The following is a 24,875-nucleotide window of genomic DNA, read 5'->3' on the forward strand; positions in this document are numbered from 1 at the left end:
AGGAGCCAGGAGACAGCTTTACGTTAGAGGGAGCAGGGTGGGGAGGGGTGCTTATGGAGAAAACATCCCTCCTAGAACATGTGCAGTGCAGCCCTTTGCCCCTATTTCCTACTGCGGAGGTGAGCTTCATTCGAGGGCTGGTGCAGAGGCTGGTGGTCTTGAGTGCTAGCAGCCGGCCTCGAACACTTCTTCCAGGTCCTCAGGCTCCCCAAGTAACTGATCATCTCCTCTTTTCCCCATCCTGGTTACCACTAATATACTTTCTGTCTCTATGGACTTGCCTATTTTGGAAATTTCATATAATTGAAATCATACATATGCAGTCTTTCATATTCAAATTCATTCAGTGTGCATCCATAATGTAGTGGATGTAAGTACTGTACTCTTATCCATTTTTGGTTGATGGGTATTTGCGTGATTCCACAGTTTGACAATTATAAATGAAAAGGATAGGACCATACATGTGCAAGTATTTTGTGTATACATATGCTATGTTAGAAGTATATCTTGCAGTGGAATTACTTGTCTATTTAACCTTTGGGAGACTGTTTCTAACGCGGCTTTCAAATTTTACAGTCCTCTCAGAAATGTATGAGGGTTTCAGTTTTTCACTCTCCTTTCAATACTTCCTATTTCTGTTCTTTTTTAGACAACCATCAGTGGGCGTGAAGTGGTAGCACCTTGTGGTTTTAGCTTTCACTTTTTTATTGACTAAAGCTAGTAACTATCTTTTCATATGCACATTGATCATTTCTATGTATTCATCAAAGAAACACCTATTCACATCTTTTGTTCATTTTACAATGGAATTATTTTTCTTTCTTTGCTCGGTTGTATGTATTTCTATATATATTTACTATGAGGCCCTTACCAGCTGTATGGTTTGATGTTGTTTTCCTTGATTCTATGTACTGTTCCCCCATTCAGCCTTTTTGAACTTTCATGATAGTATGATTTCATGTACATTTCACAATGAAATGTCCAAGTCCAATTATTCTATGTTTTATATTTAGTATTTGATGCAATAGCTAAGAAACCATTGCCTAATCCAAGGTTATGAAGATTTATGCCTATATTTCATTTAGCTCTTACAGTTCAGTCTTTGATCTATTTTGAGTGAAGTTTTTTCACATGGTGCATGGCAGGGGTCCAGCTTCTTGCTATTGTGTGTTGTAGATCCAGTTGTTCCAGCAGCACGCGACTATTCTTTCTCTCATTCAATGATCCTGGCTGTCAGGTCAAATATCAATTGATAAGAATTACATGTCTATGTTTCTACTCTATACTTCACTTTTTTCCCTTTTTGTCCTATCCTTTTGCTGATTTTTTTAGTAGTCACTATTTTCTAGAATTGTGCTGAAGACTAAGACACATAATGCTTGTAAACATTCAACTTCAAACACATAGTAAAAACCAATTGCTCTTTTGTGCTTGTGAATGAGTTATTACCTTTGTTTCCAGAAAGAATTACCTTATTGAACATGCCTTTAATGTTAATAGAGGATACCCTAAGTGATCTGATAACTCTTAACCTAACTGCTTCATTCTAAAGCTAGCAACAAAAGTCAACAACACATTTGCCCCCTCAACCACCCACCCACCCACTGACTGGCCTTAAGTCTGAGGGGCTAAGTGATTTTCAAAATATCACACAATATGGAAGAGTCAGGAAAAGCAATTCCTCTTGAGATTTCACTGAGTCCTTTTGAAGCATGACAGGGTATCATGCATAGCATAATTCCCAAATTATGCTTGCATAGAAAAATAAAAAGCATCCTATGTTCAAAAATAAAAATTTAATCCTAGGACTATAAAATATTAAGTCTTTAAAATGATTTATCATGCTATTTTGATAAACTGGTCTTGAGATTTGAATAAAAACATTTTATATTAATATTAATTTCATATATTCTATTAATATTATTACATCCTAAGAAAATTAGTAATATAATATAACTAGATACGTTACAATAATTATCTATAATGTTCATCATACCTCTATAATTATTATTATAAATATTATACATCAGGAAAATCTAAGTCATAACAAGATCAAGTACTTTTTTTCAACAATCAATTTGAAAAGCGTTGGAAGAAGAAAATGGATCTCAACTTTTGGTTTCTATTTTTTTAAAATAAAATAGTGGCTTTGCTTTTTTTTTGTTATTTGCTTGTTTTCCATCCACTGATTTAAATTGACTTATTCAGTAAAATTATTTTATTTGTACAGCTATTTCGATAATACTGGATGTTTCATTTGTCCTGTTTTTGTTTTTACATTGTTCCCTGCCGTGTTAAATGAAACCTTTTAAAAGACAAAATTGAACACTGAGACCAAACAGAGAGAGAATACAGCTGAGCTGGGTAAGCTCACTCTCCTTTGAATAGCTCTAGGGACAATCCCCAGGCAATGATGTCTCGGAGGATGGCCTGAAAGTGCAGGTTGCTGAGAACTTGAATGGAAGCCAACCCTGTTCGCCTGGGAGGAGACTGTCTGCAGAGAACAGGAGCCATGCAGAGGGTACAGCCACTTCCCTTCTGAGCTACACATCCCAGTCACTTGGACCCTTTTATGTGATACTAGAGGGCTTACAACTGTTCATGTAAAATTTCCATTACCTATTATTTCCATTTTTCCATGAACTTTCAGAATCTCCTTTGTGTAACTTCCAGATCTGATTCAGGCTTGCTTATCTTTAGTTATTAAGTAAACAACTCTCCCGAGAGTTCTGGCTGGTTTGTGACCTCTTTGGATAGTGGAAAGAAGTAACCAACATTTGAAAAGAACATTGAGCCAATGCTCACTAATCTCGGAATTATATCCATGTCTTCGTCACAATGCATGTTATTGATCCTTATTTTATAAAAAAGAAAAATGAGGTCCAGAGGAAGTAACAAAAGATTCACAGCCACCCTGTTAGTAAATGGCAGAACCAGGATTGTATCCTAAGTGTGTGTGAGTCCCAATTCAATGCTGTGAACGACCCTCCAATGTTTTCCAGTGAGTCTCTCCCTGGAGGATGGGACTAGGTACAGCTCTATGTTTGCTAGCACACTTTGGCATCTCCGTTTTGTATTGGCTACCTTAGTGAAATGTGTTCAAGATCAAATTAAAAGATAAAGCATACCATAGTTATATGATATTGATGATCCTTGTGGGGACAGGAACTGGGAACAAGGGCAACTGACGAGACATTGTGTCAGACACTAGCTCTTCTCTTGCCCTATCACCTGAGATGAGTACACATCTTTCTGATCTGGGTGTGGTCTTGAGATCCGGTCCTGTTCTTCTAGAAACAGATGCATCCCCCTCCCCACAAAGAAAGAAAAAAGAGACATAGAGAAGAGATTCAATAGCTCAGCTTGAGAGGACCTTGACATTTATTTATTGAATATTTACTTTTTATTGTGGTGGTACTTTATATATATATATATGTATCATAAAAATCTTTTCAGTTATCCATAGTGAAGTTCATCCATAAGCACAGACTTAAAGTAAAAAGAACTTAGATTTTAAAAATGAAGAATTGAGCAGGATGAAACCATCTCTCTGATTAAAAGTGGGACAGAAAATATCAATAACGAGTCTACAGAGATGAGTTATAACAGATACCATTTATTAATTTACTTTCTTCTTGGCAGGTACTGTCCTAGGTGCCTTATATACATTTACACTTAATTCTTATAACAACCTGTGAGATACATTTTATCACCCTAATTTTACACATGAGGTGCAGAAGCAGCTATGAGAGCTAAATAAAAATTGTCCAAGGTCATACAGGTCCATTGAACTCCAGAACTTGAGAAACAGTACCTGGTCTCTCAAATGCTGCTTCCACCATATCATGGTAACTTTATGAAGGTGCTGCTAGTGTGCCTAGAATCACTTGTGAGATATTCTGATCATCAATTAACATTGCACAGAGAAAACTTTGACCTTAAAAATGTGTGTGTGTGTATATATATATATATATAATCTCCACGGAACATTTTCTTACAAAATGACTTAATATGTGCAACCTATGATTTTAAGTCCTAGCGTTTATAGACCCTATAGTTTAATAGATTAGAATGATTCTGAATAATCATCCAAATGAATATCTAAATGAAAAATTGATATCCAAGTGATAAAGAAAAATTAAAAGGTTGAGGAGAGATTGTAACAAGATGACCTGAATTAGATCTTGGAATGGTCATTAATAAAGATTACTCTGAAAAAGTCACATGAAAACTGAGCCCAGCATGATAAATTATGTAAGTGAAGAATGAGGTAGAGAATTGTTCATGGAGAAGAACGAGAAAGGGTATAATAAATATGTAAATTCTAGGATGGAGAATGCTTGGTAAATTCTAAGATACTCAGTTGAAGCAATTATATATCCATCCACTCTAGTTAGTGGGTAAGAAGTGTGTTATGATGTGCAAGGCCTTTGCAGTCCTTTGGGAACACAGGATAAATACAATAAGATCACTTTCTCACACAGCTTTAGTTCAAAGATCATCTTAGGATAAAGTGATAAACAATAATGCCTTGGACCAAATAATTGGATTTATATATTGAGGGATAAGTGGCTCATAGGATGCAGCTATGGGGCAGTGGTTTCCAGCAGAAAGGATTCACGGCATGGAAATGAGCGTAGGAGACTATTGTTAGGAAAAGGGACAGGGGCTAGTGTTAGAAAAAGGGTTTGGCCAGACTGGAAATGTTATTCTAAATCTTGTCTAGAAGCTGGGACTTTACATTCTTAGCAAGGAGCAGATAGATGCTGGGGTTTTGTCACAGTAGGATATTGATTTATTTGGTTTTTTTGTCATTTTATGGTTTTTTAATTTACCAGGTTTACATTTACTTGAATTCAAGGTACTAATTTGGGTTTTATGAAATTATTTTAATTTTCTTTTGCTTCAAGTTGAGCTTGCACACAAGCAATTATATTATGTCCACAGTTGCTCCCTGGCCTTGTTTTGGCTCATGATAGTGAGCTTCTCTATTGTCTTTTTCTGTAAATGTAGTCAATTTGGTCCCTATGTATTCCATTTGGTGAGGTCTATGTGTATATTAACCATTTTTGTTGTTGGAAAAAAAATGCTTGCGATGGAATAGTCATTGGCCCTACAAAATTCTTTCATGTGATCTTCAGCTTTTTCCTATCAACAAGGTCATACTTTCTAGCTTTTAGTACTTTTCTTCTGTGTTTCCAACTTCCACAGTAGAGCTGCCAGTAATTATCAATGCATCTTAATTATATGACTGATCAATTTCATCAGACAGCAGTAGTTGTCAGAATTCTTCAATTTGTTTAATTTTGGTACTAGTGGTAAGGTTATAAATTTGAATCATAGTTGTATTAACCGGTTTTCCATATAGATACATGAATATTATCTTGTTACAGACAGAATTGTACTTCAAGATAGATTGGGAGGTGTTCTCACAATGGATGTGATGTTATTCTTCTTAAATGGCACGGTACTCCATAGACTTTTGTGATTGAAAATTGCCAATACCAGACAATTTCAGCTCACTAATGCCTATGAGATAAAAGTTTAGCATGTACTATTCCATATTTATGCTTTCCAATTTTCCTAGATTCTTTTTCTTCATTCCATGTTTTGATTATTAATGGATGTCTACAAAATTTTTTTCTCAAGCTCCTGCCACATAAGCAAATGGAAATCCAAAAGATGTTTTCTACCAACATGATTAAGGCCAACTCCAGTTTGAAGAGACTACTCTTTTCCAGTTATATTTGGAGGGATTTCAAACTTAGGGTATCATCCAGCACTCTATCAGACAGTATTCTGATGCTAATTTGTGTGGCTAAATTTTAAGATGTTGTCTGCTTGTTTTTTCTTCCTAGTCAGTCTAGAAGCTCCACTGAAAACTGGCAACCATGGGTGACCATGGTTACATAGCTTCCCAAACCATAGCAACAGGAAGTCATCACAGCACAACAAGCTAATGGTCGTATAAGGATATAGACACGCACACAGCATATATTTTGTTGTTGAGGGTCATTTAGCTGATTCGGATCCATAGAGCTGATTAGGATCCATAGATCCATTTAGCTGATTCGGATTCGGATTCATATGCACAACAGAATGAAACACTGTGCCTGCCCTGGGCCATCATTGTTCTTTTTAAGTCCATTTCTGTAGGCTCTGTGTCAATACATCTCATTATGGCTCATCCTCTTCTTTGCTGATCCTCCGCTTTCCCATGCTTGATCTCCTTTTGCAGAGACTGAACCTCCCTGATGCCATGTTTAAAGTAGGTGAGGTATTCTTCCAACAAAGATATGTTCATTCTTTGGAAAGTCCATGGGATATTTAATATTGTTTGCTAACATCATAATCCAAAGGCATTATTTTTTCATCAAACCAAACCCACTGTCATCAAATAAATGCCAAGTCACAGTGAACCTATACATTTCTGAGGCTTTAAACCTTTAATAAAGGAGATAGCCCATCTTTCTTTCCCAGAGCAATTGGTGGGTTTCAGCAGCCCAGAGTTTAGCAGACAAAGGCACTATGGGTTCTGCCATTCTGTAGTCTTTCTGACTCATTGTTCAGCCTTCAGATACATAGAAGGTGATTGAAAACACCCTGGTTTAGGTCAGGGGCACCTTAGCTTTCAAAGTAACACCCTTACATTTTAACACTGTCAAGAGATTGTATGCAGACTATTTGCCCAGTGCAATATGTTTTGTTTTATTTTCAGATCCCTGCTTGCCTGGGCATTAATAATAGATCCAAATGAAATGAAATCCCTGACAACTTCATTATTTTCTCTGTTTATAATGATGTTGCTTATGATCCAGTTGTGAGGAATTTTGTTTCCTTTACATTGAAGTCAAATCCATTTAGAAATCTCAAGCCTTTGATCTTCTTCATTACAGGTTTCAAGTCCTCCTCTGAGTAAACAGGCTGCATGTCAGAGCATATGAAGGCCTCTCTCCCTGTCTTCTTGTTGTGTCCTCATGGAACAGCGTTTCCGTGTCTGTATTTAGTATATACACTGCATGAATATGGTACAAAGCTCCCACCTTGACACATACTTTTTCTGATATTAATTCACAACAGTAGCCCCTTCTTCTATGAAAATAACTGCCTCTTGATCTTCAGAGAGGTTGTACGCAAGCACAATGAACCCAAACCAAACAGGCTGCCATTGACTGGATTCTGATTCATTGTGATCCTCTGTAGGTTTTCTGAGACTGTAAATTTTATGGGATCATGTTAGTGTTTGTTGTTGTTGTGTGCCATTGAGCTGTTTCCAACTCATAGTGACCCTACGCACATCAGAACAAAACCGGGCCCAGTCCTGTGCCACCCTCACCATCCTCCCAGGCTTAAGCCCCTTGTTGCAGCCACGGTGTCACTCCATCTCTGTGAGGGCCTTTTTCTTTCCGCTGCCCCTCTGCTTTAGCAGCATAATGTCCTTCTCCAGGGACTGGCCTCTTATGTCAACATGTACAAAGTCCGTACGATGAAATTTTGCCATCATTGCCTCTAAGGAGCACTCTAGGTGTATTTCTTTCAAGACAGGTAAGTTTGTCCTTTTGTAAATCCAGGGTACTTTCAACATTCTCCTCCAGGACCACAATTCAAAGGTATCAATTCTTCTTCATTTGTCCTTATGCAATGTCCAACTTTCACATGCATGTGAGGCAATTTAAAATATAATGGATCAGTCCTCAAAGAAATCTCCTTGTTTTTCAATACTCTAAAAGATCTCATGCAGCAGATTTGTCTAATGATCACTTGACTGCTGCTTCCATGAACACATATGGGAGCACAGAGACTCGTCTTTTTCCTGTGGAGTGACTGATGAGTTTGAACCATCAACCTTGTGATTAGCAGCCCCACATTTAACCCACATTGCCACCAGAGTTTCCCCATTCTTTGCAGTGTTAGCCATAATATGTAATGTGCCTTTGTAGTGAATAAAACACAGGTAAGCATCCTTCTAGTATTTTCTGCTTTTGATCAAACCTATATGATATCCCTCATTCTCTGTCCTCTTATAAATCAGTTTTGAATCCTTTGCAGTTCCCTGTCCATGTGCTGCTGCAAATGGTTTTGAGATATATTCAGTGAAATGCTACTTGCACAATACATTAATGATATTGTTTATTTTGTTTCAATATTCTCTTGATCAACTAACTATCTTTTGAATGAGCAAGATGTGGCTCTCTTATGGTCAGTTGTCAGGTATATGTCTTCCAAATTCCTTGATATACATAGAGAGCGTTCTTACCTTCGTCCATTTGTTGAAGTATCCTATGGGTATTTGACTAATTCCTGGAGTTTTGTTTTCTGCCAATGTCTTGGGTTTCTTGGGTTTCTCTGTTAAATACCATTGGTACTTGATTATAGGTTTCATCTGAAATGGGTGGACGTCAACTAATAATTCTTGGTATAGTGATTCAGTGTATTCCTACCAGCCCCTTTGATGCTTCATATGACTTCCAATATTTTGTCTGTAGACAAATTCAACATTACAACTCATTGCTTGATTATTTTCCGTTTTTTTCACCTTTACCGATGCCATGAATGTTGTTTCATTTGGGTTTCTAACTCAGTCCTTTGCACTTTCCATTATGATAATGTATTTTGTCTTCCTCAGTTGCCTTTGAAACTGCCTGCTCATTTCTTTCAAGTCATCATTTTTTCCTTCTGCTTTATCTATTGTGTGTGCAATAGCAAGACCCAGAGTCTATCCTGATGCCCAGTTAAGTCGTTTGGAACCACCTGTCTTTCAAAGAAAGGCCTTTTGGTTTCTTCAGTCATGGTGTCATTGATGTCGTCCAGCAACACATCTGGTCTTTGGTCATTAGCGTTCAATGCACCAAATCTGTTTTTCTAATGATCTCTAAATTCCGGGGAGGTATATTCAAGGTCATTTTCCCTTAAATGTTTAGTATATTTTATTTTTTACATTTAAAATCTTAACATATGATTATTAAGGACTTCTTTTTTATGCTCACTGAGGCCGAAAGTGCTGTTGTTATGTCTCTGTTGTTGTTGGCTAATGTCCAGTCTGTTCTGAAGTATAACTGCTCCATATGGTTTTCTCAGTTGCCATTTTTATTTTAAACTTCAGTTCCCTCAAGGTGTTTGGTTATGTATAAAAAGTTTTCACAACTTTTCTCCCTGTATGCATGGATATATTTGAATCAAAAGAAAACACACACACATAGATGTCTATTTTCAAACCTATATATGTTCAAGAATATACTCCTACTGCCCCTTCCGCACCTGTTCAGCTTGTGTGTCTATCCAAGCATCTACTAATAGATCATCATCACTCTTGTCGGATTGAATGTGTAACATTAGTTCCTCTGCTTTCATTAACTCTTGAAACCTTATCCTGCCTCCATCATTTGTTCCTCACGTTTCTCTTCCTATAGATTGCTTTCTGGTGCACCCAAGCTAATATGTGTCTACCTCTGTGCATGCCTTCCCCTCTTTCCCTCCCTCTCACATGCTTGGCAGCTATCCTAGAAGGTTCCTTTTAGTGTGAAAAACATTTAAAATATTTAAAATCCATCCCAACTGCTCCTTTTAATCAAAAGCTATCATGGCCAGAAGGAGAGAGTTATGAAAATATTGGTGAATTCAATTCAGATCTAGCATGGCAGATATTGGCAAACAGCGCATAGGGCCCTGGAGAAACTCCTATGGCTGCTTCATGGGCCACTATCCTTGAGGATGGTACAGTGCTTTAGAAAAGCCGGCTGGAATGAAAGTGTTTTGCTCATTGTGGCGTAGCCCGTGAGGCAAGGCACCCTGTGAGGACATATCAAATTGAGGAAACGATATGCAAAGATTCAGTGATATAAATATTATGATTGGGAATCAATAAGTGTCAAACAAAAAAGCAGCATGATTTGATGGAAGGAGCTTTGCCATCTACTAACCTCATTATTTTAAGCAATTTGTTTAACTTTCCACAGGCCTCAGTCTCTTTATGTGTTTTCTCTATGCAAATGCTATTTTGCAAAACATATAGATAATGCATATGGAAGATTTTGGAAAAATGACAAAGTTATATTATAGTGGTCATTTCTACAGAAATCATAAATAATGGGGGGAAACCCTCCTTTCTTCCAATTTACTTTCTGTATTTCCTTTCTCATTGGCTGTTTAAACCATTGAAACTGGACTTATCTGGACTTAACTGGACTTCTTTAAGAAAACAGCAGGGGACACTACGGATTTGGAGAAGATGCCAGACAGCTGAGTCTTAGAATTCCTGGGTAAAATCTTGGGGTTTTATCTAAGATAGACCATTGTAATAGGTACCACTGACTGAACACCTGGGGAATGAGTAGATACTGCTAGACAACCAATTAATTTTATAAACATCTCTTAATCCCATGTAAAATTTCAAAGGGAATCTCAAGAAGACAAAGTAAAATATTATAATGAATGTGCAAAGACCTAGAATTAGAAAGTCAAAGAGGAAGAACATGCTCAGCATAGCTGAAACTGAAAAATCCAAAGAAAAAACCCAAGCCTCCAATTGGAATTTCAAAAGCTTCTGTGGGCAAAATAATGAACAACACAAGAAGCATCAAAAGGAGATGGAAATAAGACACAGAGTCATTTCACCAAAAAGGACTCATGGGAATTCAAAGATTCCAAAAGGAAATAACCAATAATAACCAATAATAACCAATGAAGGAAGAAGTTCAAGCTACAATGAAAGCATTAGCCAGAATAAGATCCAGGAATGGATGGAATACCAATGGAATTGCTTCAACAAGCTGATGGATGAAGTAGAAGCACTCACTCATCTATGCCAGGAAACTTGGAAGACAGCTAGTCAATCAACTGGAAGATGTCTATACTTGTACCCATTTCAAAGAAAGGTGACCCAATAAAATGCTCAAATTATAGAACAAAATTATTGATATTACATGCAAGTAAAATATTGCTGCAGATCATCCAACAAGGGTTTTAGCACTTATTGACAGGGAGCTGCCAGAAATTCCGGCTGCATTCAGAAGAGGACAAGGAACAAGTGATATCATGGCTGGTGTCAGAGGGACATTGGTTGAAAGCAGAGAATGCAAGAAATAGATTTACTTGTGCTTTATTCACAATGAGAAAGTATTGCATTGTGTGGGTCATATGGATTCTCTTGAGAAGAAGGAGAGTTCCAGAATATTAATTGATCTCATACAGAAAATGTACGTGGATCAAGAGGGATTGGTGCAAACTGAACAAGGGACTACTGCTTGGTTTACAGTAAGGAGAGATGAGTATCATGGTTGTATCCTCTCACCATGCTTACTCAATCTGCACGCTAGCAAATCATCAGAGAAGCTGGATGATATGAAGAAGAATGGGGCATCAGGGTTGGAGGAAGGCTTATTAAAAACCCGCAATGTGCAGATGACACACCTTGCTTGCTGCAAGAGAGGAAGCCCTTGATGATGATCAAGGATTGTCACCTATAGTATGGATTCCAACTCAATGTAAAGAAGATAAAAGAAGATAAAAATCCTCACAATTGGACCAAAAGGTAGCATCATGATAATTGTAGAAAAGATTGAAGGTGTCTAAGATTTTGTCTAGCTTGAACCCACAATCAATACCCAGAGAAGTAGCAGTCAAGAGATCAAAGGACAGGTTTCATTAGGTCTGCTGCACAAGACCTCTTTGGATATGGAAAAGCATGATGTTGCTAAGTGAAATAAGGTGCTCCTGACCCAAGTCATATTTTCAGTCACTTATAGGCATGTGAAAGTTGGACATTGAGTAAAGAAGATTGAAGAATCCATGCATTGGAAGTATGGTGCTAGTAAACAACATAAAAAATATGAGGACCTTCCAAAAGAACAAATACATCTGTCTTGGAAGTACAACCTGGATGCTCCTTAGCAGCAAGGGTAGCTAGATTTTACATCAAGTGTTTTGGGCATGTTGTCAGGAGAGTCCAGTCCCTGGAAAAGACACTATGCTTAGTCAAGTGGAAACTCTTCCCTTAAAAAACAAAACCAAACCAAACATTCATTGCCATCGAGTGGACACTAACTCATAGGACAATGTAGAACTGCTCCCAAAAATGTCCTAGATTGTATCTCTTTCTGGGAGTAGAAAGGCCCATCTTTCTTCCTTGGATTGGTTGAAGATTTCAAAGTGCTTATCTTGTGTGAACAGTGTGACACCAGGACTCCTGGATAAAGTGAAAAGGCAGCAAAAAAGAGGCAGGCCTTGGTGAGATGGATTGACAATGTGGCTGCAACAATGGGTTCAAACCTATCAACCTTTGTGAGAATGGCACGAGTGTGGCACCGATGCCCAGCAGTGTTTTCTTCTATTGATTGCTGGGAGTGGGAATCAAATAGATCGAGCCTAAAAAACAAATAGAACATGGCTTGAAGCAAACGATGTGTGAGTGAAGAGCACCACACGGAGAGAGCCATCTGGGACACCACTGTTGCAGTGTTTTTCACCGAATGCTTCCTCCAGTGAGTTTACCTTCCTTACAGTGAAGCTCTGGGATCGAGGACAAGAGAACTTCGAAAGGAATAGCATGTGCAGTGAAACTCACCAATGCCATCCGGTCATTGCTGATTGACAGTGTTCCTCCCACAGATCAGAGTAGAAATGCCCCATAGGACTTCTAAGACTGTAGATCTATATGAAAATGGGCTGCTACATCTCCCCGCACCCCCACCCCCCTGGAGCACCTGATGGGCTCAAATCACCAATATTTCTGTTACCAGTTAAGTGTTTTAGCCACTGTGTGTGTGTATTTGGATTTTTACATTCAGCAGGCAATATTTTGAAAATATTTTGGAAGGTGCACTGAAGTGGTTGCTCTATAGAAGTGGGTGGAAAAATTGACATTTCTAAACCCAGAGCTATTTTTTAAACAAGGTAGAAAATGCTGAAAAATAAGTAGTGCAGTTTACTCAAGAGAAAGCGCGTGATTTCTGTCGTTGCTTTGCCATTTGTGTAGTTCAGTAAAATATGTGCACTGATATTTCAGACCAAATCCTAATGCAAAAATAACCCCAAATATGGGAGATTTATAAGGAAGATTTTTTTTTATGTACTTGCTAGTGTGGATCCCCTTAAGAGCTCAAATGTTTGGCTTATTACTTATGGCTTCTCGTTGAGAAGAGTGACCTCGACGGTCCCCACAACATAAAATTCCAGGCTGCACTACTGTCACACTAAGGCGTCTGCCATAATTCTTTTGCCACACATAGGTGCTACTGAGTTCTACTTGCTTGATAATTACTAATTCATAATTAAACTGACAGTAAGGAGATCAACCTAATTGTAGATCTGGTGCCACATCACTGTGACACTTTTTATTGTACAAATAGATGTGACACAATGTTGCCACCTCAATATAATTCAGGCAGATAATTTAGTAGTATCGATTACATTTATTATGTTGTTCGACCATTACATTTAATGGATGATGAACTCCCAGTACAATAAACACAAAGGTACCATTCCCATGCAATGATTTCCCTTCTTCTGCCCCCAGCAACTACTAACACATTTTGGTCTCAATACATTTGCCTATTCTACCTATTTCATGTAAGTGTGGTCATACAATATGTGTCTGTTTTGATTGGCTTATTCCACTCAGCATCCTGCTTTCAACGTTTGTCCGTGTTATAGCGTAAATCAGGCCTGCATTCTCTGTGTGGCTGTGTAACATTCTGTTCAATGTATATGCACCAGGTTTTCCTTATCCGTTCTTTGGGCCCACTTAAGTGTTGGCTCCTCTTCATTTTCTTATTGCTTTGAGGATCTAGATGAGAGTTTTGGTATCTGAAATCTTCCATTTCAGAAGCCTCACCTCCCTCAGGTTTTTTATTTGTTCAATCTCTTCATTGGATTTTTCTGCCAAAGTGAAATGAAGCATAGATTCTTCCAACCTCTGTGATAAACACTGAAGAAATAGAGATGTGTACAATTTAATTCTGATCCTCAACTGCTGTATGTAAAAAGACAAGGGTGTCTCCATCAGCACCTTGCAGCCTGCTTATTCCCCTCCCAAAGGCAAGCGAATGTGGACAGAATGCAGCGGGGGAGAGGGATGAGGCTTTCTTCAAGAGAGTAGGAGAAACTTGGTTGAACTAAAGAAAGGAGATAGAAATTGAGTAATTTCTGTTTCAGGTAAAAAATTAAGGACAGATGCAGAAAAAAAAACAATTTTTGGAGGATTTATGCTTTTGACACATTCAAGTGAAGTCATTCAGGGGTTGTAATGTGTTGTGCTGGGAAGGGATCAAATGGAGCTCAACATTTGGCTTAAAGGGCTGTTATAAATGGAGTTGTGTTCCAAAATATATATGCATGTAGATGTTATCCAATTTGGCTAAAGATCTTTCTTTGCTATATGAATGAGACCATATCAGTACAGGCTGTCTTAGATCAATACTCTTTGAGATAGAAAAGGAGTATATTATTCACAAGGAAAGAAGCACAGAATAAAAGATACATACTACCTTTTATGGGACTGTGGATAGAATTATGTCCCCCACCCCCACCCCCACCCCTGCCCCGAGTATGTGTGGTAAATTCTTAACTCTATAATCTCATTTAGGAATGATCTGCCCTTGTTATGCTAATAGGGCCAGGTTTGTGTAAAGATGTTCTGTGAATGGATCACTTTTCAGCTGTAGAGCAGATGAAACCAGCGAGTATAAGGGAGGGGGGATACGATGGAGAGTGTGATGTGTGGAAACCTCCGAGGGCCCAAGAAGCCGCAGCTGGAGAGACGAGGCCGCTCCTCCAGAGTGGGAGAAGAGCACTCTTGTCCAGAACTCGAGGCCCCCCATTCAGACTTCTAGCCTCAAATCACTTGAGAACAAATATTTGTTTTAACTCACCTTTGTTGTTGTGCTTCTGCAATAGAAGCAATAGATATCTCAGACACCTGCAGATCTATAAGCTACAGAGGAATAAAACCTGAAAGACCCGATCCTTCCCCAGAGCTTTCAGAGAAACAGTCTTCCCTTAGGTCCAGCTTCCTGGTTTTTGACTTCTAGTTTCCTAAACTGTCAGAATATAAATCCATTTGTTAAAGCCACTCTTCCTAGCAGCACCAAGAAAGAAGGTGGGATTAGATTCCAGATTTAGGTTGTGCAGAAAAGTTTGTGCTAAACCTCATAGACCATGGTGCCCTAAGGAAGTAAAGAGAGTGGTACTTTGATAAGATGGTTATCTGTAAACAGCACTCTGGTCCCAGGTAAAGGAGATGTTAAAGGTAACCAAAATGGAGGAAGCTAGATAAGCGGCTATGCAGTTTCTCGGCAATAATAATTTATAAATTATTAAGGGTGCATGGGGGAGAGGGGAGGAGGAAGGGAAGGGGAGGGGGAAAAAAAGGAAAATGAGTGGATTGCCCAAGAGGCAAGCGAATTTTGGGAATAATGAGGGCAACAAATGTATAGATGTGCTTTACACAATTGATCTATGTATTGTGATGAATTGTATGAGCCCCAATAAATTGATTTAAAAAAAAAAAAAAGAAATGAAACCAAGGCAATGACAGCGAAGAGTAAGCATTGGGAAAGGGTCTAGGAATTTTCTAATACTGAACTTTGAGATGGATTCAAATCAGGGCCTGTAGGTGAAAATAAATCCTAAGTGTATAAGCTTTGTAGAGTCAAAGATAATTGAATATGGCCATTGTTTGAGATGACAATCTCCTCCCATGGTCAACACCAATCTCTTATTAGTGGATAAGGTTTATTGAGTATTTTCTTGTTATCAGGCACTCTGCTCAGCTTTCTCTTGCATTGGTGCCTTTAGACATCTTGGAGCAATGAAATCAGCTATGACAGGCCTGTCTGTGAAATGGTTTCCTCAATTCATGAGTGAGAAAAACAAAACAAGGAAATGAAACTGGTTTAACTTGCCCATGATCACAGAGCAGATAAGGAACTGAGTTAAGATTTCAACTTTGTTCTATTGGAATCAAGAATACTGTACCTAACCAATAGTATATGTTACCATTGAAATGTTATATACAATTTCTTTTGGTATAATAACAGCAAGGTCATAAATACATAGCCAATGAGGATCAGAGGAATAAGCAAATAATTCTAAGCAGAGGAGTCAGAGAAAATGCACCGAGTTTTTAAGAATAGGTTTTAAGAACTGAGTAGTAATCGTCTTGTAAAGACATGAGGACATCGTAAAATGAACAATCTTTGTAATGTGGGAGAATTGGCAATGCTCTGGAGGTCCCAGCGAATGGTACTAACTCCCTGAGACTGGCCGTTTGTGTGAGTTGTTGGAAAGAAAGGGCAGCTATGTGAGATGTTCCTGGTTATCTGTCTAACTGCTCTTTTCCTTTGCCTTTCTGTCAATAAGGAGGAATGTCTGCCTTTGGCTCCTGTAGTTGTTCTACAGGTACAGCACCTTCTGAGCTACTATTAGATTTATTTCAGTGATCCATGGACTAGGAAAGTATGAAAATGGGTTCATCTACAGCTTTGGCAAATTAAGTCAAAAATATTACTGAGAATACTTTTCACTGTAAAATATGCTGTACAGATTTGTGTTAGCTTAACCCTCTTTTGAAATGCAAAGATTAAGTCGGTTCTTTTCGTAACAGTTCCTCCACAGATCATGAATATTTCCTCAGACATCACCGTGAATGAGGGAGGCAGTGTGACCCTACTGTGTCTTGCAATTGGCAGACCTGAGCCAACGGTGACGTGGAGACACCTGTCAGTCAAAGGTAAGCCATTTAACTTACCTGAGTTTGGTTATGAGAACTAGCATGTTGACTACATCGTTCTTTGACAAAACGGGAATTTCAAGAGTCAGAAGGAGAGCGAAAAGTAGAGTCGTGTGTGTCACACTGTAATGTAAGACCGAACGGGTAATATTTTAGTCACTGAGTGTGCCAGTCCCCCCAAAAAACATATTGTTGAGACTGTTTCTTGAGTTACTTTCTCAGTCTGTTTTTCTGACTTGAGAACACTTTCATTTTTTTCCTCATTATGGAGAAAAGAAGTTTCGTAAATACATATTCCAATAAAGGCATTGGTTTCTCAAGGTAGAGATGAGTTGTATGTCAGTTAGTGATTTTGTCTTCTTTGAGGCAGAATGCTAAATTACCTGAGTGTTGATGGGTCATAAGGCGTTTGCGAGACCACCTCTCTTTGATCTGGAAACAGTTTGCCTGTCGTGGAAGACGGCAGCTGACAAAGACTAAACACCCAGAGGTCCTTGCGCCGGCCGCTTGATGGCTGTATAATCACCTCCGAATGGACAGGAGGGGAATCAAAAGGATCGTGGACCTTATTTCATTGGAACTGAAACAGTAGAATAAAAGGTAGAACTTGAAGAGATGGACTTCTTTGATATCTTTATATTGTTTTTAGAATATGTCCTTAAGTCTAGAAATTATACAAGGAACAAGTGTACTCCAGACATTAGAAAATTCAAATATGAAAATGAATAGAGTGTGTTTGTGTGCCATATAAAATTATTATATATTTAGAAGGAATAAAAAGCTCTTAGTGACCATCCCCAAGGGTATCAACCATTCTGAAAATACACTGCCATATCTTTCTACTGCGGGTAGGTTGGTGGGTTTGAACTGCCAACCTTTAGGTTAACCGTGAAGCATTTTACCTACTGTGCACCAGATATCCTTACTCAGAAGAGAAAAAAAAGTAAGTCATCACTCTTGAGGTAGGCAAAGATTTCATAGGGTACAGACATTCCTAACTTTTAAAGAAAGAGAAAAAAAAAGGAAAGAAAAAAGAGACAAATGAATTTTCCAATTAAAAGTACCAGAAAGGAGTAAGTGAAAATGCTGAGAAAAGAACATTTGCCTTATGTATATTTGATAAATACAGTAATTCATGTCTAATTTAAATAATTCTTTAGCATTATTCTAAGATTCAGTCTACAGTGAAGTTTAAAGAAATCATTCATAAAATAAGATTTATGAATAAACACTGAGAACATAAAAAGATCTTCACTATCTTTATTAAATAAAAAGAAATTTATGTCACAATGAGGTACCATTACACAATCGTTATGATGCTGAAATTAAAAAGAATGACAATATTAAGTGTTGGTGATGATAAAGTCACAATGAAACTTTCATACATTAATAAAGGGACTATAAGTAGTATAAGCACATTGGTGGAAAACAATTTGGTAGTTTTCTTTTATAAAGTGAAACATACAGTTATCCATATTATCCAGCAATTGTACTTCTAGGTTTTATAAAAGATAAATGGAAATATATGTTCATAAGTGTACATTGTACACAAATGTTCTAAGTTCATCTGTGTATAATAACCTCACAACAGACATAAGTTGACATACTTCAAAAGTGAGTAGATAAATGATGGTATATTCAAACGTCAGAGTCATTTGTATGTTATTCATGATGTGATTTATATGAAACTTTTGAATAGACAAAAATAATCTAGTGGCTGAAACTTATAGCTAGCTAAGGCAAGGACTTGGGGAAATTGTCTGCACAGGGACCCTGGAAATTTTGAGGAGTGTTGAAAAGATTCTATATTTGCTTGGGGTAGCAGTTAAATTAGCATTTAACGCAGTTAAACTCATCAAAAGGTAAACTTAAGATGAAACTGTTTAGTTGTACGTACAAACAACCACAATAAAATTTGAAAAGAATCTAGAGAGATGTGATCAAAAAGTGCCCCTCTAATTTGGAACTGCAACAGTGTGAGCGCTTTAACCACTGCGCTTCCAACCCCCTGTCATGCAGTCCGTGCTCCCTCGCAAGCCTACTGGACAGTCTGAACCTGCTCCCTAAGGTTGCCAAGGCTTTAGGGGCATTTGCTCCTCTATTTAGCTGCAAGCAGCTGGTTTGGATCACTGACATTGTGTTTAGCAGCCTTACCCACTGCACCACTACTAAAGGAGGCATTGCATTTGTCACAGCGAACATCCCTACAGGCTTTTCTACTCATCACAAGCAATGATATTACTAAAAAATCTGCCTGCTATTCTTTGTCTAAAGACCACAAATATTGAAATCCAAAAAGTGGTTGTGATAAATCACATTAACAAGAATGTTAAAATATACATGCAGGACAACACAAAATGCCATTGCAACAGAAATGCAGCAATATTGTATGAACTCAAGGCAGAGGCTCCCGTTGGGATTTTGTCTTTAATCAGGAAACATTTGGAATTTACATTATATATTAAAACATGTCTAATGATCAGATCTAATTCTATGGATTTGATAGAGTCAGATGGTTTTCTAAAATGTTTCAAATCCCAGAAGGGACTGATTTGATCCTAAATGTAGAGGTCTCTCAGCCGAGAACTCTTTCAAGAGACATTTTAAATTTATGTATTTTGAAGCAATTCTCCATAATGGTTCACTGGCAAGATGCCCCTCTTAAAATAAAGGCGAGTCTTCCATATTCCCAACTTTTTTTTTTTTTAATAATGTAGTAGTTGAAAATCAGTCTCAGGAAAGCCTGGAAATTTAGATTACCCCTCCCTTTTTAGAATCTCATGGGCTGTACTCTGCTCTCTAGTTGGCTGTTCCTGGAGTCTTGGTCTTCACGTTCCTCCTTCATCTATTCCGTTGTCTTCTTTGGTCGTTGACATTTAAAAACTTAAAATCCGAGCATTGTTTGTCAAGTTTGAAAGCTTTTGAGCCTAGAGGGTTTGCCAATTTAAAATTTGCATTAGCAGGGAGTCTACCAATATTTATTTTTAGAAGGCAGTCCTTTCTCATATGGGGGCTGGGAGGCTTGAGGAAAAATGTATTTAAAGGGTTCAAAAGAGCAGCATATGAAAGATGGACATCAAACAGCGGTTTTAGAACAATGTACCAACACATTCAGTATATAAGTATTAAAAATAAAAGTAACAATAGCATTGCTTTTAAAATATCAATAGAATTACATTAGAGAACTTGTTCCTTGAATAGGTATGCTGAGAGATTTCTCAAATGGTAATGGAATTTAAAAATAAATTGTTTAAACTGAGGAGGGGAGGAATAAGATATACTTAACATTTCTGAACATACCATGGCTAAGCTGTTGAGTAACCCTAAGTTTTGAGGTTTAGAGGTTCAAACCCAGCAGCTCTGTGGGAGAATGGCTGTGGAACCAGCTTCCCTGAGGTCCTCAGCCTATTAAGCACTCTGGAGCAATTTTACTTCATCACGTGGGGTTGCTATGAGTCACAAGCTAACGCAATGACACCCGGCAGCAACAAATACTCTCTAGCGAAAGAAGAGCTGAATTTGGGTCCTAGGCAAAGAGATTTTTCAGAGCAAAGGACAAAAGGGTTATGAGGAGACTTGAAGAATGGAGCTGGAAATTTCAGTCTACATAAAATTCAATCAACCGAGATGATGAGAGGGAGTCCATTCAAAGAGAGAATACACAAGAAGGGACCTAAACTGCAGACGTTAGTGCAGAACAGGCTCCTGAGGAAATGCCATGGGCGCTACAGAGAAGAGGGAGAGCGGACAATCCCACACTTGCACAAGGATGCTTCCTGTGAGACCGAGGTCAGCCAGGCCTCCACCCTCCAACTTCCTTTACTTTTTCAGATACCTTTCCATGGCCCTCTAGTTCTCTGCTGGGTTTGATTAACCGTTGCAATATCCACACGGAATTCACAGACAATATTCACGCTCATGGGGTTTATTGGGGAAGCTAACCGGTTATAAAATGGTATAGGAAATAGTTCTTTTGGTGGTGGCAGCACAAACATTACAGAATGCTAATCAAGAAAGTGCAGCTGATCCTTCCATTCTGGGCTCCAGAATAGATGCGTTGACCTTAGACCATTCCTGTGAGCTGACGAGGCAGCAGCGGAGGCAATATGCAGAGATGGCTCAGGAAGTTGTCCAACTAGTGACACTGTCTTAGGACATGGTCCTGAGAGTGCCTCTGAAGGAGCTCTCTGCTTCAGCATTATTTTTTTTACATGAGTACAAAGAATGGTATTCCAGACATTAATCTAATGACCTACTGCTTTCTGGTCTCCAGACTGGATTTGCACCTAGAAACCAGCCTGGCTCTTCGCTATATTGATGGCGTAGACTTAGATTCCAAGAAACTAGGCCTCCTCAGAAGACCTTTGTTCACTTTTGAGGAAAAACTGAGATCATGATTATCAAATATTGTGATTATCTCAAAGAAACTGCCTTCACGTGGATTCAGACTAATAGCAGCCCTACTGGCCAGAGAAGAATTGCCACTGTGGGTTGCTGTGAAGTAGAAAGCCTCATCTTCCTCTCATGGAGTGGCTGGCAGTTTCAAACCGCTGACCTTGTGGCCAGCAGTTCCGTGAATAACCAATCCAGTAAGCCACACGGGCTCCTGGTTCCTAAAGAAACTCACTCACCGCCATCAAGTCTTCTCTGAGTTATAGAAACCTCAGAGGACACAGTAGAACTGGGTTTCCGAGGCTGTAAAATCTTTACAGGAGTACAAAGCCTCCTGTTTCTCCTGCAGATTGGCTGAAGGTTTCAAACTGCTGACCATGCGATTAGCAGGGTAATGCATAACCCACTATGCCACAAGGCCTTCTTCTCAGAGGAAAGTACTATGTAAACACAGGCCTGGGATTTTTCCATTAACAGGCAAATTGATAAGCATGTGGTCAGACATTTCTTGAACTTTAGACATTAAAAAAGCAGGATTTAATTTGTGATTAGCAAATAATGACTTTCTAAAAATGCACATCCATGTGAATTTGCTGGATGTGCTTTTTCATAGCATTAACACACCTAGACAACTATACTAAATGACCTACAGTTTAAAAACTAAGACAATCAGAAATCACAGGTCATTACCTCCATTTTCACTGAAGTGTGGGCAGATTCCAAAATAGGGAAAGTATGTTGGAAATGCATTATGAAACAGATGGGTTTTAATAGTCATTTCATTTCCCCATACTGCAGGAAACAAGAAGGGGAGCCAGGCTCGTCATCATTAGGAGGCTGTTCCAGGCACATCAGTAAAGTGAAGACAGTTTTAAAGGAGGTAGAAGAGAGTCATGGTATAGAGTGCTGTGTTGTAAGGAGGGGATCATCAAATCCATAGAAAGCAACTCTGATGCTTTGTGCTAACCCAGGTCCAAACCCAGGACCATCAACTTGGCTCCAACTCAGAACGACTCTGTCTAGGGTTCCCGAGACAATAAAGCTTTACCTCTGACCCCATGTCGCATGCCATATTGTTGAAGGCCAGATGTTGGGTGATAATAATAAAATCTCCTTCTCTGTTTGCATTCTACTGAGATTTGAAGCTGACAGCCAGGCACCTGTGAGAGTTGCTCATATAAGCTACTCACATACATTATGCTTCAGTGAACAAGTAAAAAGCTTATTTCATAGACACAAAATTTCCAGGTACCTAAAGTTCATTGCTAGAAAATCTACTTGAATAATTGTAATGGAATAACTTTTTTTATGTATTACATTCTCTTATGTTTCCTTAAGCACACTGAGAGCCATTTAGGTTCTTTTCTATTAGGTAATGTCAGCATATGTAAATTAATTATTTGTATCTCAATATTTAGGGATGTAGATAGGTTAGAACATAGCCTTAAAGAGTTAAATTCTTACATCTTTTCTTATAGTTCCTCTGGTTTTCTTTCTTCCCTCCTATCAGATTAGTAATTATCAATTACTACAAATATCAGAGTGCCTGCCTTTTAGAGCCAAACTTGTTTCTGAATATGTGTTTTAATTTGTCAAGAGCACCAATCCATGTGAACAAGTTGAGCACCTTTTGATGGAAGAGGTTTCTTTCTGAAGAAAAAAGCCTAAATGTTCATGCATCCTATGAAAGGCGCTGCTGATAGCTATTTAGAGGAAAATAATCTCTGATTCTGTTGTCACCATGTGGAGCTGCATCATGAGTGAATCTCATACAATTCCATGTTTGTGGACAAAAACGTCTAGAAAAATCATAATCCAAAGCCCTTGAATGTCTAGACAATATTTTAATATACTCTTCTGGATACTGAGATGAAGAAATGCCCTGATTATAGTTACCGTTCCTTCTTTCTTATAAGTTCATGAGAATTAATGCTAAAAGAAATATCTAAGTTATTGACACTTAAAATAAAAGAAGCACTAATCTACTATAGTAAAATGCAGTGAAGAAATTAGATGGTGCCTGGCTATCAGATAAGAAAGCATCTGGGGTCTTATAGGCCTGTTTTCAAACAAGCAACCATCTAAGTGAGATGTCAACTAAGTCCGCATGGAAGATGCGCACCATCATCAGTCGCGGAAGGACTGTAAATCATATAACCTGAAGTCGAAGGAGGGATTAGTATCAGAGCCTAATTTGTGAGAATCCAGTTTGTAGAAGGCTATGGATGACAATGGAAGCCCAAGACACATTTGTAGGAACTACAGAGGAAATAAGCCTGTGGTGATCTCCCTCTACCCGTACTAGAGGGGTGGGAGGAAAGTGGTGACTAAACGGAGTTCATTGGAGAGATGAGCAGAGAAGACCCAGGGGATCGACCTGACTTGAATGATTAAAACCCTTTCAGTTGATCCTCCCTCTGATGCACACTGGACCTGATCTGGCTTTCAACATTTTCTGTATTTTGTTTTTTGTTTGTTCATTTTGGGATTTATCTCAGATATGTTGTGTTATTGGGGTCACCTTCTTGGATTTGTGTTGTATGTTTTTCTGTATATAAAGCCCCGGATTGATGAACATATAAGGAGAGCAGGTAGAATCAGGATTTCTTGGGGGGTTGTTCATTGGCAGTAGTGGGGGAGGGAGTGCTAAAAGGGAGACGATGTTAAGGAGCTCAGGAAGAAAATAATGTTTGGAAACTGACAGCAGTGGCAATTGTATAATACTAGTAGATGTGATGGAACTATGGAATGATGTGAGACATATAGGTATATTCCCAATTAAAAAGAAGCAGTAATCTGTATTTGTGTGTAGCTCTGAGTACCCTTTGGTTAGTAGTGTAAGCTCAAAGACAGACCATGGGTTTCATAGTCTTACAGCTCTACACTTGAAATCGGGACTGAACTGCTAATGTTAACAAGCTGAGTGGCCTTAGACAAAGTCATTTATCTTCCTTATCCCTAATTTACTTGATTACAAAACAAGGCTATTTAATGCAACTTCATCAATTATTTTAAGATTCCAAAGAGAAAATGAATGGAAAGCATCCAATAGTGCTAAATGCATTTTAGGGGCTCAAATATTCTTTTTACAATTATACTAGTGTCATGTTTTGAATTTAATTGGACCTCTGGATTCTTGTAGCTTATCGTTAGAGACTGAGAGTACATTATAATAATATCATTCGTAGTGCCGTGTGTCAAGGAGTCCCTGGTGTGATGCAAACCATGAAGTGCTGAGCTACGAACTGAAAGACAAATCAGAAGACAGGCCTAGTGATTGCTTCTGCAAATTGGCAGCAAAGAAAACTCTAAGAAGCAGTTTGACTCTACACACCTGGGGCTCCCATGAGAAAGAACAAAGTTAAAAGCAATGAGCAACAGTAACAACCAAGTGCCAAGTCCTGCTCTACACACTCTGTAGATCTTAATTCATTGGTGTTCCAACAAATTGGAGAGACATGTACTAAGATTGGTGGTTGTGCTCTCTGCATCTGGTTCTTATTCTATGACCGTTATAAACCATTCATTTATAATGCAGTATATTGTTTGGTCACCTAAGAATGCAGATGATATTTAGAGGAAAATAATCTCTGATTCTGTAGTAACTATGTGGAGCTGCATCATGAGTGAATCTCATACAATTCCATGTTTGTGGACAAAAAAAGTCTAGAAAAATCAGTTTTATTTGTAAGGAGCAAAAAATTGGAAATAATCAAATTGTCCTTTAGAGGGTGAATAGTTAAATAAATTATGGTGC

The 24,875-nt window shown here is 38.3% G+C and overlaps 1 protein-coding gene across 4 annotated transcripts in view; it reads left to right on the forward strand.

Moving 5' to 3' along the window:
• The window catches only part of OPCML (opioid binding protein/cell adhesion molecule like), a 1,483,171-nt gene that overhangs the window by 1,306,138 nt on the left and 152,158 nt on the right, over nt 1-24,875 (forward strand). For all 4 annotated transcript variants that reach the window (XM_045295297.1, XM_045295298.1, XM_030887036.2 and 1 more), the window contains one exon: nt 16,601-16,726. In XM_045295297.1, coding sequence (XP_045151232.1) covers nt 16,601-16,726 — 126 coding nt within the window. The remainder of the gene's footprint in view (nt 1-16,600; nt 16,727-24,875) is intronic.

The sequence above is a fragment of the Echinops telfairi genome, unplaced genomic scaffold, assembly GCF_000313985.2.
Source record: "Echinops telfairi isolate 266 unplaced genomic scaffold, ASM31398v2 ScPeMD7_5592;HRSCAF=6446, whole genome shotgun sequence".
Taxonomy (NCBI): domain Eukaryota; kingdom Metazoa; phylum Chordata; class Mammalia; order Afrosoricida; family Tenrecidae; genus Echinops; species Echinops telfairi.